The sequence below is a fragment of the Rhea americana genome, unplaced genomic scaffold, assembly GCF_003343005.1.
Source record: "Rhea americana isolate MKP2758 unplaced genomic scaffold, rheAme1 scaffold_108, whole genome shotgun sequence".
NCBI classification, from domain to species: Eukaryota; Metazoa; Chordata; class Aves; order Rheiformes; family Rheidae; genus Rhea; species Rhea americana.
This window is the reverse complement of record NW_028185128.1, coordinates 1,383,589-1,401,488: the sequence shown is the minus strand read 5'-3', so window position 1 is coordinate 1,401,488 and position 17,900 is coordinate 1,383,589. Positions and strand designations below refer to the sequence as shown.

Here is a 17,900-nt window from a genome sequence, read left to right as displayed (position 1 = left end):
AAAGTGGTATTCATAAATTTTTCAGGAAGTCTCACTCATTGTTTAGCAAATAAGATTATCAGAACAGAGGGTGAATTCTAGTATTAACTGCTGCTTCATTTTAGTTGTGCACTATTTTTATGTATTGTCTGTACATGTGGTGATATTTAACATGCCAACACTTCTGAATTTATCTAGGCACTCACGAATTAATGCAAACTTTACTTTCCCAACACGATTCCAACATTTTTGCACAAGACAACCCTTACTTGYATAAGTTTGATATAACTTACATCATAACATTTGAAAATGAAGATTATTATTTTGGATATTTGGGTAGGGTATGGATGCAACTGGCAATTCTTTACCAGAATTGAGTTAAATAACAATAACTATATACTTTCTGGAAGTGCCACTATGCCAACTTCACTAAATTGCCGCAAAAATTTCTGTAAAGCATCTGAAATACATTCAAAAAGGCATACAAGCTATATTTCAACTGATTAAATACAGACCTCTAGTCGACTTAAACAGTRAATTTCTCAGATGAGACTTGTCTCATTCCAAAGATAGAAATACTACTCTCCTGACCAAATCTAGTCAAATGTAAATCCAAGGATTATAAAAGGAACCTAGGTAAATCAGCTCAGATGTAAACATCCTAATCTTCTACATTTAAGAACAGTGGAAAAGAGTCAAATCCATTCCATGCCTTATTTGAATAAAGATCTTTCCCCTTTTCCTGAGAAAAATAAAGGTTATTGTAACAGACATAAAATTAAATGTGCATTTCTTGAGTTGCAACTGGCTGAATATTTGACAAGCATGTGTACAAATGCCAGAAGTATTGAAATGAAGAGAAAAAACACCCCCAAGTAACTGGTCAGACAGTACTGGTATTCTGGAGAGTGGATAGCTCACTCAGAAAAGAGAACAGGGGGTAAAAAGTTGAACTGCATTAGTGCATATTATTTAGCCTGAAGTCAAGAAAGAATCTATGGCTTGTTCATGGATTAGTTCCAGATGGAAAGGAAGCAGCAATGGGGTGATGACTCACTACAGTATACCACTTAATCAGAAGGGTAGAAGATGAAGCTCTCTTGCACAACTGAACCAAAGGACCTAGTGGTAATGGTACCTTAATCATTGGATTACAACAATGAAAAGCAATGGTATAATGCAGGCAGCCCAACTGGTTTATGTTGAAGATAACTTGTTTTAGAAAGTGGAGGAAAAATACAGGATCAAATATTTTAGATTTTGTTATGGCTAATTAGGGAGGAAAGGAGGATGTCAATGATCTAAAGACAGAACGGTAATTTGAAAGAGACTATGATCATGGAAGAGTTGGGTTCAGGAAGCCAAGAAAAGAAATGAGAGAAAGTGATAAGGACAGCAAACTTGTGAAGAAAGCATTTCAGCTATTTCCTAGAGCCAGCAAACACGGTCACAGAAATGACCAAGAAAATATGAGCAAGCTGACAGTCACTGAAACACACTATGCACAAACTATACCACTAGGAGAAAGGACAGGATGTAAAGCCACAGCAAAAAATACTATTATTATTGCCTAAGTAAGTTTCTTCGGGACCTAAAAAACTTAAAAGCATTGTATATGGAATAGAATGATGCATATATGTACAGAAAAGTGCGCACAGATAAAAATCAAGCAAGACTGTTATAATTGGGAAGGAACAAAGTATTTTATGAATATGCCAAAAGTGAGATGGCAACAAAACCCTCCCCCTTTCCCCCAGTTTACTTATTGCAGTAGGAAGAATATCAAATTCTAGATGATGTGGAAAATGCTGAAATGGCTTCAGCATCCTCTTTTCTCTAGACTTCATGAAAGGTTGAAGACAATTGCTTCTAAATAGTTAACATTTAACAGAGTTGGGACTGAAATAACAATAGGAGGAGGAGAAGTTGGATAATATGTAAGACTATAAGTGATTTTCAGTTTGCAAGGTCTGATAAAATTCACCCTAAACTGAAATTATCCTTAAACCATTAGTAAGTATACTAGAAGAACACACACAGATTGTCAACAGACAAGTGGCCAATACGGCCACAGCTGAATCCTCCCCAGTCCCAGGCATGAGGTATCTAGAAAGACGAGAAAAACTCAAAAAATCCAGAGGAGTAACATAAACCACTCTAGATTTAGACACCATGACATATAAAAAATGAAAAGGAATTAAATATTGTAAAAAAATGTATCAGCAAAAATGAAGATTAAAAAATGACATAAGTTTTCAATGCCACAAAAGTTGGCTAACAAAAAGGTAGGAAGCACTTGTTAGCCATGTTCACTGTGAGAAAGATAAGGAAAAAACTTAAGTTAATATGGAAGCAAAGATTTAATTTGGATTCAGGAAATGTGTATGATTATAAAAACACTAGAAGTTTGTGCCTGGGATTTTTCTTGAAACATATTTATTGCATACATTAGAGGTTAAATAGTCAGTCATCTGGATCCTTGCCATAGGAATGGATTAAAAGATCTCTGGAGGTTCCTTCCAACTTCACATTTCTCTGAGTGGAGCAAGCTGTAAACTTAAATCAGGGTGGTCCAATTCTAAGGTTTCAGGATATCTCAGTCCCATCCACTCTTCACCCACTGATAGCAGCAGTTGTCAAATACACTGTTCTGCAGCTGCCACAGTCTGATCCAGATCTGTCTTCTACAGGGGTTGTGGTAGGGACTCTGCTGCGGGAGGGGGAGGCAGCTGTGGCAGACAGAAGGCAGCTTTCAGTATTCAGGCTGCATCTACTGCTGTAGGTCTACAGCTGTCCTTCATCGTCTTTAGGGAAAGAGGCAGGGGAGCTGGATCTGATCTACAAGCTGGCAGTCAAATTCTGATGACAAAGAACTAAAAAAAAAAATCTATTCATGTGTATGCTGTTTTATTTATGCAGTGTAATGACCTTTAGTACTAGAAGTTTTACAACTGAACTGCTCATTACGCAAGTACTGTACTTTTTCAAAAAAATGAAATTCTCATAGACTGGTAACAGCCGTATGTTATTTTCATTTATACAGAGACAATTTCATTTATACAAGACAATTAACATTCTTAAAAGTATGTCCCAACTTTCTGCTGAATAAATCTCAACATGCCCTGTTATTCCTAAAATACCTAATTTTTCAACTTAAATTTTACCAGGCAGTTCTAAACAGGCAAGCTCTTTTCCTTACAATACGTTACCTGTTTATTCCCACTTTTGCTATCATAGCACTACTGTTAAAGTGAGAATGACAGACACCTAAAAATTAGAACAAAAGTGTGATAAGCCATGTACAAAATTTGCAGGCTTACCTTATGATGGCAGCAATGAGATTTTGTGCCTGAGAGGCCCCAAAAAGAGTGGAATTAAAATTTTAGTTCTACACTTGAGATAAATGCAATTTAAAGTCATGATATTTTATGTAATTTAGGACTCTTACTTCAATGTACTTGCATTCTGTAAAACAGTTCAATAAAAATAAAATCAACTATGTAAACTTACCTAAATCAGGCTTTAACTCAGTTGGCAAACTTAGCTTCCTGGACATCTTTGCTGAAAAGTGAAGTATATCTTTTTTTTAAAGAAAAAGAAACATGATTCTGCTGGCCTTTACTTGCCTCTTTCCAAATATTTAATAYATCATTGCTTATTACATTATTAAAGCACTTAACAGGAATTCTACTACAGCAGAACTTGACTCTTAGGAGTGAGAGGTGCAAGGTGAAAAATGGAAGATATCAATCCTCCCCCCCAACATTTACAATTTTTGCCAAACTTCATTTCCCCTCAGGCATCAGAGAGAACCTGACAGATTGGATTAACTTTGCTTTGGCTCAAACCCAAGCTTTATCTCCCCTCACCTGAGGGGACTATKCACACTTGGCTAATGCAATAAAGTGCACTGAAATTTTTGTAAACATCCCATCCACTCTTCTTCTGCCTTACTTTCTGATCAAACCCAAGAGAGTTAAAATAGAGAAAAGAGGAAATTTTAATTACACCAAACATTTTAATGTAAATGCATAAAACAAGCATCTGGGATGCCATCAGCAGTCTTACAAGAATGAAGAAATTATTAAGAATAATTATAAAATTGGCAGCATACAAACATTTGCAACATTATCAGATGAAAGATGGGCTTTAATTTGGATTTAATTCCCATCCACATGCTTGACTTTTGGTATACCATTTGATTTTTCATTACCTTGTAAGGATAATACTTCTCTACCTGAAGCAGATTTTGAAAATAATCTCGTATTTTTAAGTGTGTCTTGTAACAAACACCAATCATAAGGTAGACTGAATCTTGCCACTCCTCTCTAAAAATGAATTCACTCTGTATGATTTCAGTTAAAAGGGATAATAAGAACGAGCATGTTTTGTACATATGCTCAAGAATAGCGTGTGATTTAAAGTTACTCTCACTCCTTGAAAAAGTGAGACACTTCATTATATTATCATTTGCAAACACTATTTATCTGAATACCTGAACAGTTTTATTTGTCATACATTACAAAAATTTGAGAATAAGACTCTGGAAATAATCTTCTTATTTCCTTAATGTGTCAATGTTACAAAGTTATATCCTGTTCAAATTAAATTGAAATCACTTACTTTAAGGTTGCAATGCCCCAGTCATTTAAACTCTTTTTTTAGTGTAGGTTGCAGCCAAAAAGGGCAGTCCAACCACACATTTCCTGCCCTCATCCTTGCACTGGTGCTGGCATCTGTCTGGCCTGATGGTGAGGCATAACCAAAACTCATCTAGATAAATTTTCTGCCATGGGCTGTTTTCAACAAGATCAGTTCCTGTCTCAGATCAGTGCTCAGCTAGACAAATGGTAGACCACAGTACACTAGTGACCAGGAGCCCCTTCTTTTTGCTGTCAGTTGGAATTTACACTAGCTTGAAGAGATCATGTAACCTCATCTGGAACTGTGAATTACGCGGTGAAAGCTTCTCGTTTTAAGACTCATTTTCTCAGTTAGGCAGATAAATCATAAAAGCTGAGGTGTTAGACACAAGCTTAAGTATGCACACAAAGTAACTTGAATTATGTTTGGTTTTTCACCRCTTTTACTACGCATAAAACTATTCTCAGCAACAATTAGTTAACTTAGCCACTTTGAAGTCCAGAGTAGTCACTTTCAGCTTCTCAAATAGAAACATTTAACGTAATACTTTAACAACTTAGGAAAAAAAAATGACAAAAAATAAGATACTAGGGAACAGGTAATATGAAGTACAGGAAAACATGCTGGATTCTAAGAGCCAGTCCCTATTGTTAGTTTTTTTGCTGATTAGTGAAAAGGCCTGTGTGAACAAGGTTGGTAAGTTTAAACAAATCACAAGACATCACTTTCTACAAATGCTAAACTATCTCTCCCTTTTATTAATAGYGTAAGAAGATAAAAGAATTCTTAAAAGATGTCGCTGCTAAAAGTTGTGAATTAGTGYGCTCTACAGAGAAACTGCATTTCAAAAACACACACTGATGTGACAGAATGCTCAATAATTTAAATGTAAAGAGGAAACTTAAGAATTTTATCTAAATAGCACTAGTGCCATCTTGTGTTTAAGYAGGAAAGTGGCTCAAAATTTAATTAGAAAATACAAATATTTCAACAGCTAAATCATTTCCAACTAATATTATTTGGAATAACAAACTGCTTATATTCATCATATCTGCCTTAYGGTTTTCAGCAGTTTTGGAAAACGTAGTTTATCCATGCCTCGGAATCAAAACCGGCTACATGTCAGCACTAGACCTCCTCTACCACACAAGAAACAGATCAGAGAAATGGAAAAAGATGAGATGAAGATCTACAGGGAGAACACTCAAAGTCASGCTTTTTACTTTTTTCCCTTTGTATGACAGGGCAAAGGTGACAGCGGCTGCTCCTGCCGGGGGCAGCTGACCTCAAGCAGCAGCTGTCACGCCACATGCTTTAATGCCTCTCTCAGCGGTGGTGGCTGCTGCAGCACCTCTCCATGACTCTGCCTCTCCACGACTCCGGTGTGAGATACAGGCCCAAAAGCTAGGAAGCTGTTTTGTTACTCTTGGCACGCTTGTTGTCTATTTGCTTAGACCTACATTTCATTCTCCTCTAAAGGAGAAAACCTAGAGTGACATGCATGCACATTCATATTCTTTCTCTCCCTAATATATATGATTAAATATGCATTATACACTAAGTATGCTATGGCAGAACTGTCCAAAATCCAATATTCAGGGTTTTTAGTTACTTCTCAGTGGTTAGTCTTGATGGGGAAGGATTTAGAATACGAAAGGTTCTCTTGGCATAATATGTTACATCTCAGCATTGTAGGCTCAACTAATTCAATCAAAAAAATACCCTGAAGGTTACTTGAAACATGTCAGAGCTATCAATAGGAAGCAGTGGCTTAAAGTAATACTTAAATTTTATTTGCAGTACGTTATCCTAAGCTACTCGCAATGTATTACAATAAATAACATATTAATTTGAAACCTATAGATCAATTTCCCATGCATTCTTTATTTAAGTAAACCATCTAAATTGTTTATTAAAAAACCTCTAAAGATTATAAAGGAGTCAAGTGTCTCTGTGTTTTGGCAGATAATAGAGAGTTTAAAGGAAACAAAATTAATTTAACATTTAATGAGAAATATCTAAACAGCTTAGAATGATCTTTTGGTTCTTACCAGTATTCTTTAAGACATATCCAAATCCCAAAATTATTTTAAATTGAAATATTTTAATGTTTGATAACTATATAGAGGTCGGGGATTAAATTACCCAATTGCATGATGCCTAAAGAATTGACTATTGTACTTCTGACAGTTAAAAAGAATTAGACTCACAGCACTGAAATCTGTAAATTTCATATCCATAAGAATAATGAAACCATTTTATAAGGGAATGCATGTAAAGAGAACTACGTGATATACATAAAATTAGATCAGACAAGATATTAAAAAGCACTCTGGAACAAACAGTCCTCTGGCATTAGGGCAAATGAGAACTTAATATGAGCACCTTAAGCTTTGATTCTATGAAAACAGTATTAACAAWTTTTCAAACAGTACTGAAATCATTTCGTTGCACACTTAGAATGCTACAAATGTGAAAAACCTTATACTAATGTTAGCAGCAGGAATYAGAGAAATTCAGAATTCTAACTATCACTACTCCAATTAGATTTGTCTGCTAATAATTTGCAAATGTTTTTAAACTGAGTAACTGTACAGAAGAAGTAAAATCTGTAACTTCACTGAAACAGTATTTGACAYAGTCTACTGGAACACTTATAATAAATGTCTCAGAATCTGCAATACTTTCCATGTACCTTTACTAAGTTTCTCTCCAAAAATGGAGGATATAGTATCTCTACAGGTCTGATATGATCAATAGTGATACATTTAGTCAGACACTTCTCTTCAAGATCAATAACTAACTGATCAAAATAAAGGTAAAATAGCTTAGATTTTCTTTCAGCTGAAGTTGAATCACAAAGTCTTTCAATAAGAATGACACGTTGGCTTCAGAAATTAAATATTTCCTTCCCTTTTTTTCCCATAAGTTCATCTAGATTTGATGCATTTTTCTGTACATCTTCAACCCAGTGCATTATGTATAGCTTCAAATATTTGCCATTCCTAAGAGAAATGTATACATTTAATAATGGCTGCAGTATTTCCTGTAACTCCTATAAATGGTTAGTAAAACCACAAAGTATCTCTATATAGCTAAGGTAATTATAAATATTTCAAAGTTCCCCTCTGATGCAATTAAAAGCAAGAAAAACAAAACAAACAAGAAACCCCCCCAAACTCACCAATCCCTCCCCTTCTCAACATATTTACAGTTTTAAGCTTGAATCATTAGCCAGCAACACCACCAATCCTCTGAGTATTAAAACAAACAACACTCCCCCAACCTAAGACAAAAGACCAATTGAACTTAACAGAGTATACATGGTAAACCAAAATGTTGTTTGATACAGCCATTACATTTTTTTATGCTACTGCTGCAATCTTGGATGTTTTTTGGCCCTTTAATGAAGCAAGAATCTTGTGTCTGATACTGTCACTAATGATACAAATCTACAGAAATGAAGATGAATCTGTRCAAGTTACAACAAAATGATATAAACTGAGAACGACATTGAATTTCCAAATGCATGCATATTTATGTTGATCTTCTGATACCACCTTATCGAGTCCTATCACTGAAATGAAATTCCTTATTATTTTGGAAAATGCTAGATTTCCCTCTCAGTACTTTCAAAGAAGTCTTCTTCTCTTACTCACTGCTCCAATGTGACAAAAACATAGGAATGGTATTAACAGTAATGGAGATTATATAYGTAAATTATATTTTTTTTTGTTTTTGCAACCCAATTGATGGGTTATACTTCATGCAAGTACAAAGAACTGAAGGAACTGTAATCCAACTGCACTGTATGCCATTGCAGAGAACCACATCCATGCTTCATGCATCAAACTCCATCTAAATACAGATGATGAAGGTAAACTGTTGTACAATAGYGTGAAGTTGATGACAGTAAGTGACACACACATTTTACAGAATTCCTTGTCCAGTCACGTTCAGCTGACTAGACTTCAGTTTAAAACAGTGAAATGCAAAAACATGCAACCATTAACACTAAAGAAATGGCAAAGCACTTTGYTATATTTCAGCTACTCAGAAGAATTTGAAGTCTAAGTTCAGAAAGAGCCATGCAGARTAATCATGCCAGATATAAGGTATAGAACATGGCAGTGAAGAAAATATTACTTGATCGCATCCAACTATTCAAAGCTCTGAAAAAATTCAAGTGAAACAATTATATACACTGTGTAAATTACATAAATCTTATAACATGGGCTCACAGAGAGGAATTACTGTCCAATGCATTGTTGTCTCAACTCAGTATTTAATCTTCTTYCTGAAGAAATTACTATGACTTGTAAATAAATGCTACATTATTTTAGTTGTAAAAACATTCACAACTGCTCTTTTTCTCTGGAAAGGAAAGGTTTCAAGCTGAAACAGGCACCAAAATTTCTGTAGAATCATCATTGGCAGGTTTTATTAATATTCTTGGAAAAATGTGAAAAGATGATGAAGTCATGCTCAAACATCGTCAAAAACAAAAGAGCAAAAAYCCGATTTTTTCTGCACAAGTTAAATTCAGAAGAGATGGCCTTCAGACAAAAGGAAAACAWTATCTCATCAACAGGTACAAATATAACATGCACAAAATTAAGTGCTCTTTTTCTCATTAGAAGAGCTGAGTACAAGTTTCAGTAGAACATATTAACGCATATTAATGCAAACTGTACTCAGTTTTTTAAATACAGATGAATTGACATACTGATACATTCTTGAGACACRTTTACTTTCTCAAATTCATCTTAGGCTTCCACCATCTCAGAGCTGCTCTCCTCTACCATCACCATTGCCAGAACGACCAGTCTATCKCCTGTATTTTACCCTTTAATGTGTTCCTGCAAGCAGTGCTCAGCCTAGTACTGAGGCAAGGGCACTCYTCTCTCTCCCTCCTTTTCTGCCTCAGGTTCCAAAGAACCTCCTATATTTTATAGATATTTACCTCACCGAATTTTGAATGATTCTGCTTCTCAGTTACCAAATTGCGATGGAAGGGAACCAACCGTTAATAGTTTAGGATAAAAGTTAAGTTGTCAAATAGCTAATCAGAGGCAAGGTGCAGGAAAAGAAATCATCTCCTCCTCCCTAGCCTTAACTTATGGTTTAACACATAATCTAAAAAATAATAGTTTAACAAACAGTGTCACTATAAGCAACACAGATTCAACTCTTTGACCTAACTAAAGAGGCAAAAGTAAATCCTATTGCAACCACACAGTAATACACAAAATGAAAACAAAATTAAACATTAATRTAGTGATTCTGAAATGAAATTAACTGTACCCCAGTTAAAGAAGTAGAAATCTTTTCCCAAAATTAAACCACACAGCCTCTCAGCTTCATTTATAGCTCCAGTTGTCATAAGCAGAGTTAATTTTTATTCTAATCATAAAAGGGTTCAATCTATAATCTGCATACAACATATTCCAAGGCACTTTTGTTCATAAATTAAAAAAAAATAAAAACAAAACCCCAAGGTTCTGAAGCTGGTAAAGTGTTGTATCATTGCAGGATACAGAAGGAAAATATAGTTCTGGAACAGTAATGGAGTGTATTTATATATAACTAAGTCCCTTTCCAGATGATTAAATGAAAACATAATGCTACCTTTATCTTGACCATTTTAATAAGGAAATCTGGCCATATAACTACGAATATACCACGTAAAAGAAATTAAAGCAAAYAGATGCTCTCAAAGAGACTGTACCTTCACAAAAATAGTGGAATAATGTTGTGACTTGCATAGACTGAACTCTCTTAGTATTTCAGATCAGAATTCCACCCATCCAGAAAATGCAGGAAAGTGCATTTGTAAGATCAGAGAATTTAAAACACCAATATCCTTGATTTTTAAATTATTATACCCAGTGTATTTAGCACAGAAGCAGCTCACAGAATTACCAATTAGCATAGAGAATGAAAAATTAATAACTAAATATGCAATTAAATTTGATTTTTTCTTCCTGCTGGGTTAGTGTTGCATAGATTAAGGCACTAGATTAGGAACAGAACAGATTTTTTCTAGTTCCTACCTATGTCATTGGCTACCATCTTGGAAAACTTTCTGCTTTTGGTCTTCACTGTAAATAATATTTTAATAAAAAAGGTCAATCTATGTGTATCAAAAGATGAACTAAAGAAAAAATAAGACTGTARAAAAGAAAAATACTGTACCCTTTTCTATAAAATTATTCACTTTTTGATCATCGTCAGAATTGTTTGGTGAACCAGAACCTATGAGTGAAGACAGAATGAGATGGATATACCAACATACATATCTTTGACACAAGAACTATGTACTAATAGAAGTTTTGTGTTTAAGGGAGACACACAAAGATGCATTAAAATACTGATCAAATATCAGATACTGATAGTCTCTGGAGCTGAATTCTTATGACATGACAGGAATCCTGCCATATTGAGATTAACCACAAAAAATACAATGCAAGGTACAATGTTGCATAGTGCAAGTTTATTGCTATAAGTATTTCCCCCTCATTGAATAAAATGCTTACACTGAATGGAGTACCTGATCATGGTTCCACAATTCATAGAGCAAGACAATAGCAATAAACATAGCTTTGAAAATTTGCTTCTTTCTAATTCAATAACTTTGCTTTGGGGCATAGTTCTTCAACTATTCTGCAGATAATTCATTGYAAGAACTGGAACCTGGAATTTTTTACAATCCTTAATACTGAAAAACTGATAGTGATAGCAATAGGCCACAACTTGAGGGCTACACTGCTGTTGAGAAATTAAAACAGAATTTAACTAAAGATGTCAAATTTCATTGGATTTTATATTGTAAAAATGTAAATAGAATGCAAGCATTTTAACACTTCTAGCCACAAAACATGACAGCTTACAATGCTATATGTTTTATAGGTCAGATGAACGCTCCAGAGGCCTTAGCTTATTATATCTCTTCATTTCTGTATGAAAAGCAGGAGAAATAAAGCTATTATTTCTCTTGTATAATCACATTATTTATACAACAGTCTAGCTCTATGCTACTAAAACTGCAGGATACTGTCCTAACTTACATGGGCAGGTAGTCCATTCCACTGTTCTCTAAACTGTATAAACACTCACTGGAGGAAATCAAGGGCAATTTAGCTTCCACTTCTCTTTACCTGAGCACTGAAAGGGTCAGTTGTTCAGGCAGAAGATYTAGATCACTTGAGCAAACCCAGGCTTCAACCTAAGCAGTGACTCGTTTCTTTTACACATCATTTTGTAACACTCAATATCAACAACGTGTTTAACTGCCAACCCCGTCCCTCCAGACCTAAAGCTACTAACAAGCAAATGTATTTTGCATAGCGTATTTTCTTCTTAAATAGCCAGCCCCTACACTGAAAAAGTCCATTTAAATCTGGCTTTTGTCCTGCATGTGAAGCTCAYCAATACTGTGCAGCTGATTTTTAAAAAATGCTCTCTCCTACCTCTCTGAAAAAAGAGCGGCATTGTCATGCCCCTAGAAGTGGGCCTCTTTTCAGTCTTCTTGTTCTTTCCCAGAAAATATGCAAAACTTATAAACCAAACCCATGGAACTGTAGTTCATCTCATATCTGTATTTCCTAGCACCTCCACAAAGGCTGGCCTTCCCTGGACCACAATGAAAAAGTTTCTGTATCAGTAAGGTGCCACTGGCCCTCCTCCTATCTTCACCCCAGGAGAAGTCTGTCATGAACCTCACCTTGTTCGTCAAAAAATGTGACAAAAGGACAAAACTGAGGAAAGCAAGGCACAGGCCAAATTCATTACTCTAAATAGCTATCTTACAGGGGAATGCAACAGTGTCCCCTCCCCTCCCTTTTTAGTCCACTCACCTTTTTTTTTTTTTTTTTTTAATCCTCTAGACTAATTTTTCTTTAGTATTCTGTATCTATGAGCTATTGTGTGTCTGTATTGTTGTATACTCTTTTCACAGAGTATTCAGATCTCTAAAGGCCTAGAGCTCATACTGATGTGAACTAACTTTTAAAAAGTCTTCCCAGGTGGTCAACYTTTCAATTGGAACTTAATTCCTGCTAAGGCACGATTAGGAATTTCCTCATGCTATTTCCTCTTGACACTTGAATACAGTGTCTGTTCTAGGCTGTCCAACTTTTTGATTCTTTTAAAAAGAAATATCCACGTTGTATTAATTCATAAACATAAACAGATGGCAGGGATATGGAGGAGGTAAATTGTTCCATCTAGAATTTTTCCACATAAAGCTTGATTCTTATCTTTAGGCTTGATTTTACTGCACTGTTACCTGACATAGTGATTTGAGTTTTATTCCAGTTCAATTTCAAATTACGAAAGAAAATCTCTAACGCAAATTAAATGGTATTTTAAGTTTTAGCTATTCCAGCTGGAAGTGGTTTGGGCTGGCACTTGAGAAATGCTGGAGCTGGGGAGAGAAAGGATGTAGCCTTTAAAAGTGCAAGTCAAGCTATTACTTGTATACATTTTAAACTTGGKCTTTGTTTAGCTCAGTGGCAATTCTCATTTGTCTAGCAAACTTTACTAGAAACTAGACTTAGCTGGAATTTTTGAATGTACGTTGGTCAAATTCAAATAGCTTAGTAACAGTTAGCATCAGTCTCCTCAATCTCAAAAAAGATGAAGTCATTCACTGCCGCAACAGTATTGCAGAACAAATTGCTTACAGATACTAGGTTTGATACTGAAAAATGCAAATGGAAAAGATGCGCTGTAGTCTCTAAATATCACCAAAAATGTGCTTTCATTAAAAATGATGGTGCAGTTGACAATTTCAGCATGCCAGTACTCTGCATTAGGCAGGTATGTCATGAAATCACATTTTCAGCTAATGTGATTTCAGCTTGTTTACTTTTAAKTTTAATAATTGGCTTTCTATCCAAATTCTATTTTTATTGTAAACAAGTCTTATTTATTCTAATAAACAGAATTACTGGGAAAGAGAATGACATTCTGACTTATCTAGATTAAAGTTTTGTACAATTTAAAATGAAGATGAAAAGAGAGTTGTCAAATCAGAAATAAAAGTTTATGTTAAAATTTCTACTGAAGTTATAAACAGGGTACTTTTTTCTGTTCTGTTTTCAACTTGGCAAAATTAGTAAACCTTTTAACAGAGGTGGGGCAGCTAATAAAGAGAGGTTGTAATCAATGGCATTTCAGTTTTGCAACTGCTTCCTTTAYGGTCCAACACAAAGGAAGCTACTCTGCAAGCCATAAATTCCTTCATGTTCTTGAGATGACAGTCAAGGCTTTGGAAAGTACAGGCTAAAATGGCACACATAGCTACTTTTAGTTTCTTGTAATGATTATAATTTTGAATTCAACTGCAAAGAGTAAAAAAACACTCCTCCAGTTCTCCARGCACTTGAGTAAACTTACAGTTTTTTATTTTAGCTTAAGAGTAGAGCTTTGACTGAAATGAATAAAGTGATGTATGCCATTAGAAGTTCTGCCATAGTAGTCGGGAAGAGACAAGTGAAATATCTTAAGCTACTATCTGAAATATTCATTCTGAATATTATATATTGACATGCACTATTAAGTATTTGCATGGCTATAGTCTCAATTAGCCAACATTAAACAAACTTCTAAGCAGTACAACATATTACTAAAGTTTTCCTTTAAAAGGAAACATACAAAAAGTCACACAGAGCTTTTATATATATATATATATATATATATATATATATATATATNTATATATATATATATATATATATATATATATATATATATTTTAACCTTAACAAGAATTCCTTCAGAATCAGACATCTTCAGAAGATGGCAAATAGTAATTTACCATTTATAAGGAAGTGGAAGTAAACCAGATCTCTTTATAGACACAGTCTTTGCCACTTCTGAGGACTCTCTGAAACACCAGTCATCTGAACTATCACAGGAATCTGTGTGCCTCTTACCAACATTTCAAAAATTCCATTGCAGTGGAGTACGCTCTCTAAAGCATGAATATTTCAGATTGTGCATCTTCACTCTTATGAAGTATTCACACTTATGAAGTATTCCTATTACATCTCTTAAATCAGTCTTGTTTTAAAACTGCTGTTTTGCCACACCTAGCAACATTTGTAATGATAAATCAAGTTGCAGGAAGGTGACAGTTCTTCTATAATTACTTAACTAGTTAAATGTTGACTTAAAGCATGCCATCCTCTGTGCAAACAAAATACTGAAGAACTGGGAAGCKTATAATTACCTGAGGTGGGTGACTTGCAGCGATCTTCTGGCACCACTGTACCTTCATTAATATCACAAAGACCGGCTGTAACACAAAAAAAAACGGTGTAGAGTAAGTAAAGTTGCTATTTTAGCCTTTCCTCTATTATAATTAGAAGCTTTAATGTTCATCAGATACAAACCAGTTGGTTGTGGCAAAATTTATGTTAGAAATCACATTTTTTTCATTTGGACAGCAGCCACAATGACTGTAAAGTCACTTACTTCATACTACTGTAAAGTTTTCTGGACAGGTTACAAACCATTTGCCATTAAAATTCCAGTGAAAATACTGTCTTTTCAGAAATACAGACTGTTAATAGAACACTTAAACAGTTAATTTGCATGCTATGAATATATATTAAGTACATGTAACTTCTGTTTTGAAGGAAAAAAAATATCCTACAGTCTCATCAAATATGTAATTGCAAAAGAAAAAGATGAAAGAGGACTTTGAAGATCAAGGAATTCCTAAGAATGCTCTTGGACCAGCATGCGACCACTATTGTGTTTTTCTTTTCCACATATTACTTTCCCATTGTTACAGTGATATACTTTGCATTTGCTGTTGCCTAGTTCACTTTTCAGCAAAACTCAGTGATGTCACTTAGACAACTTAAGATACTGGCTGCTTATGAAAATATTCTTCCTCACACATGGAGATTTCACTAAATTCTTAATACAACATTGCCCACTCTAATTGTAAGAATAACTGCAGTATGTTAATAGAAGATAAAAAGAAAATACATATATTAGAACAACTTTATTCTTATAGTCAATTTTTTATAGTTTTCTAAATACCAAAAAAAAGAGATAATTAAAAGGAAAAAAGCATTCTCTTGAAATAATCAGTCAATGTAGAACAACACATTAAAGGTACGCTGCACTCACACATAGCTCATTGTTTGCAAAATAGTCTTATGTAGCCTGCTTATAACAGCATATGCAGATTCTCCCTCAAAACTCATAATGAATAGGACTGTCTGAAATTAGGAATTGACCTTATGGGTAGGTTAAGCTTATGCTTAATGGTAGTCCATGAACTACATGGTTCAATACATGGAACTATTCAAGGTGGAAGCTATACATCTTCCCTATACTGGGGAGGTGGGAGTATAGGGGAGAAGAGGGAAAGGGGAAGGTGGTGGTAGAAAAGCCAAACATTTATTAGCAAATCAATGAGCACTGTGGGATAGTCATGGTACATACTCTCTGAGAAACTAGCTCTGGAAGCACCTGACAGTATTAGAAACACATGGGAATCTAAAAAGTTTTGTGCTAGATAGTTTTCAAAAATCCCAGTGCTGCTCTCCCTAGGATCTGGACAAACTTTAGATAGTAGCACAGGTGGCTCATCCTCTCTCTCTCTCTCTCTCTCTCTCTCTCTCTCTCTCTGTGTGTGTGTGTGTGTGTGTGTGTGTGTGTATTTTTACAGCAACACCACAGATGCATTTAAGGATGAATTTCAGTGTATGTGATCTTTATGAAATAGTCTGTTAATGAATGCCAGCCCAGAAAAAATGATCTGTTAATATCTTTGGAAATTAATAGAGCTCTCTTCTTACAGACTGAAAGACCCTGGTAACCACTCTGGGAATACAGCCTTGGGAGATCTAATAATCCACAAAGAGTACTCTAGAGACAGATCCTCATAAAGTTTCTGTATAAATGTGAAACAGGCAAGGGTGTCTGGTACTGGGAACAGTCACCAAGTGAAGAATGTACTGGGTTACCAGGTTGGGAACTTTTTAAATGAGAATGAGGGTAAAAATGCGAGTCTTCTTCTGGGTGAAAGGGATCTTTTAAACCCGTATGGAGGTGTCTAGACACCTCTGCCAGCTAACATCCAAAAGGATGCTCTGCACTGTATCTGCAACATATCCCTGCTCTGCAAGAGATATGCAGTTATCTCCCTGCTCTTTCAGTCAGTGGAAAGCAGAAGTCTTACAAAATGCTTTTAAAGTTGAATGGGCTATGTCATCACTACCAGGAACAAAAATTCCTGCCGGGAGCAGCCAAGCAGAGCATATCAAGYAGATTAAAACTTTCTCTTCTGTAATGAAAGTTTAAGTGTCCTGAATTCTTTAAGTAGACTTTTCTAGTACCAAAAGTTCAAGAAATAGCTCCATTCACAGACAACAAATATCACCTTCACATTTTAATGTTTTCATTAATGACTGTTCTCACCACACCCTGATTCTAACCACCTCTCTCTCTTCATTGGTTATCCAACAGAAACCTCGCAGAGCTGCTGAATGTGGTTTGAAAATGAAAGCAGCCCTAACTATTAGGAGGAATAGTTCTTGCAAACATGACAAAAGAATACCCAACAGGTTCATAAGCATCTAAAGCCTGAATTTAAAGCTTTGAGAAATGCCAGTTCATTGCCATTCTTGTAGCAGCTACAGCTTAAAAATGTATGTTCTAATGATGGTAATGACAAGCAGCTGTTGTCAACAGGCATGACTAGGAAAAACAAAGTATGCACTAGTAGGATCATGGAGGTTTTAGTACCAAGAGTCAGGGCAGATAAGGAATGATTTATTCCATATATCACTTGTGCACTTACATGACTGGGTAATTTTATCTGTTGACTTGGTAGGTGAGAGCTACACATAAGCACATTTCTCTTGTGACAAAAACAAACCTACTACACATATGCATCACAAACCTAGACTACTGAATTTACTGCATGAGCAATATAATTTGTGTATGTACAATAATTCAGGTATTCTTCTAACATAGGTCAGAAACAGATGGAAAGAAAATAGGTTGAAAGCAATTCATGCAACTTAGTAAATTTTTGAGTTCTTCCCAGATCTAGGAGGGAGGAAGTCTGTAAGAGCTGCTCTGACAATTACAACATTTAACATCTTCCCCAGGACCCTCCTGGTCTTTGCTACATGAAGTTTGCTAGCTGAGGTATGGTGCTGTGCTCAGGCTTCCATTACGAAGCTACACATGTCTAATGTGCAAGAAGCTCTACTACAACACACTACGCAAAAATACGAGCACTTATTATT

The 17,900-nt window shown here is 35.2% G+C and overlaps 1 protein-coding gene across 1 annotated transcript in view; it reads right to left on the bottom strand.

The window, feature by feature from the left end:
- STXBP5 (syntaxin binding protein 5) overlaps nt 1–17,900 on the bottom strand; it is a 241,811-nt gene that overhangs the window by 13,105 nt on the left and 210,806 nt on the right. The window contains exons 19-22 of the mRNA XM_085310828.1: nt 14,858–14,923; nt 10,819–10,878; nt 10,677–10,724; nt 3,490–3,540 (exon numbers count right to left, since the gene is read on the bottom strand). Of these exons, the coding sequence (XP_085166954.1) occupies nt 3,490–3,540; nt 10,677–10,724; nt 10,819–10,878; nt 14,858–14,923 (225 nt within the window). The remainder of the gene's footprint in view (nt 1–3,489; nt 3,541–10,676; nt 10,725–10,818; nt 10,879–14,857; nt 14,924–17,900) is intronic.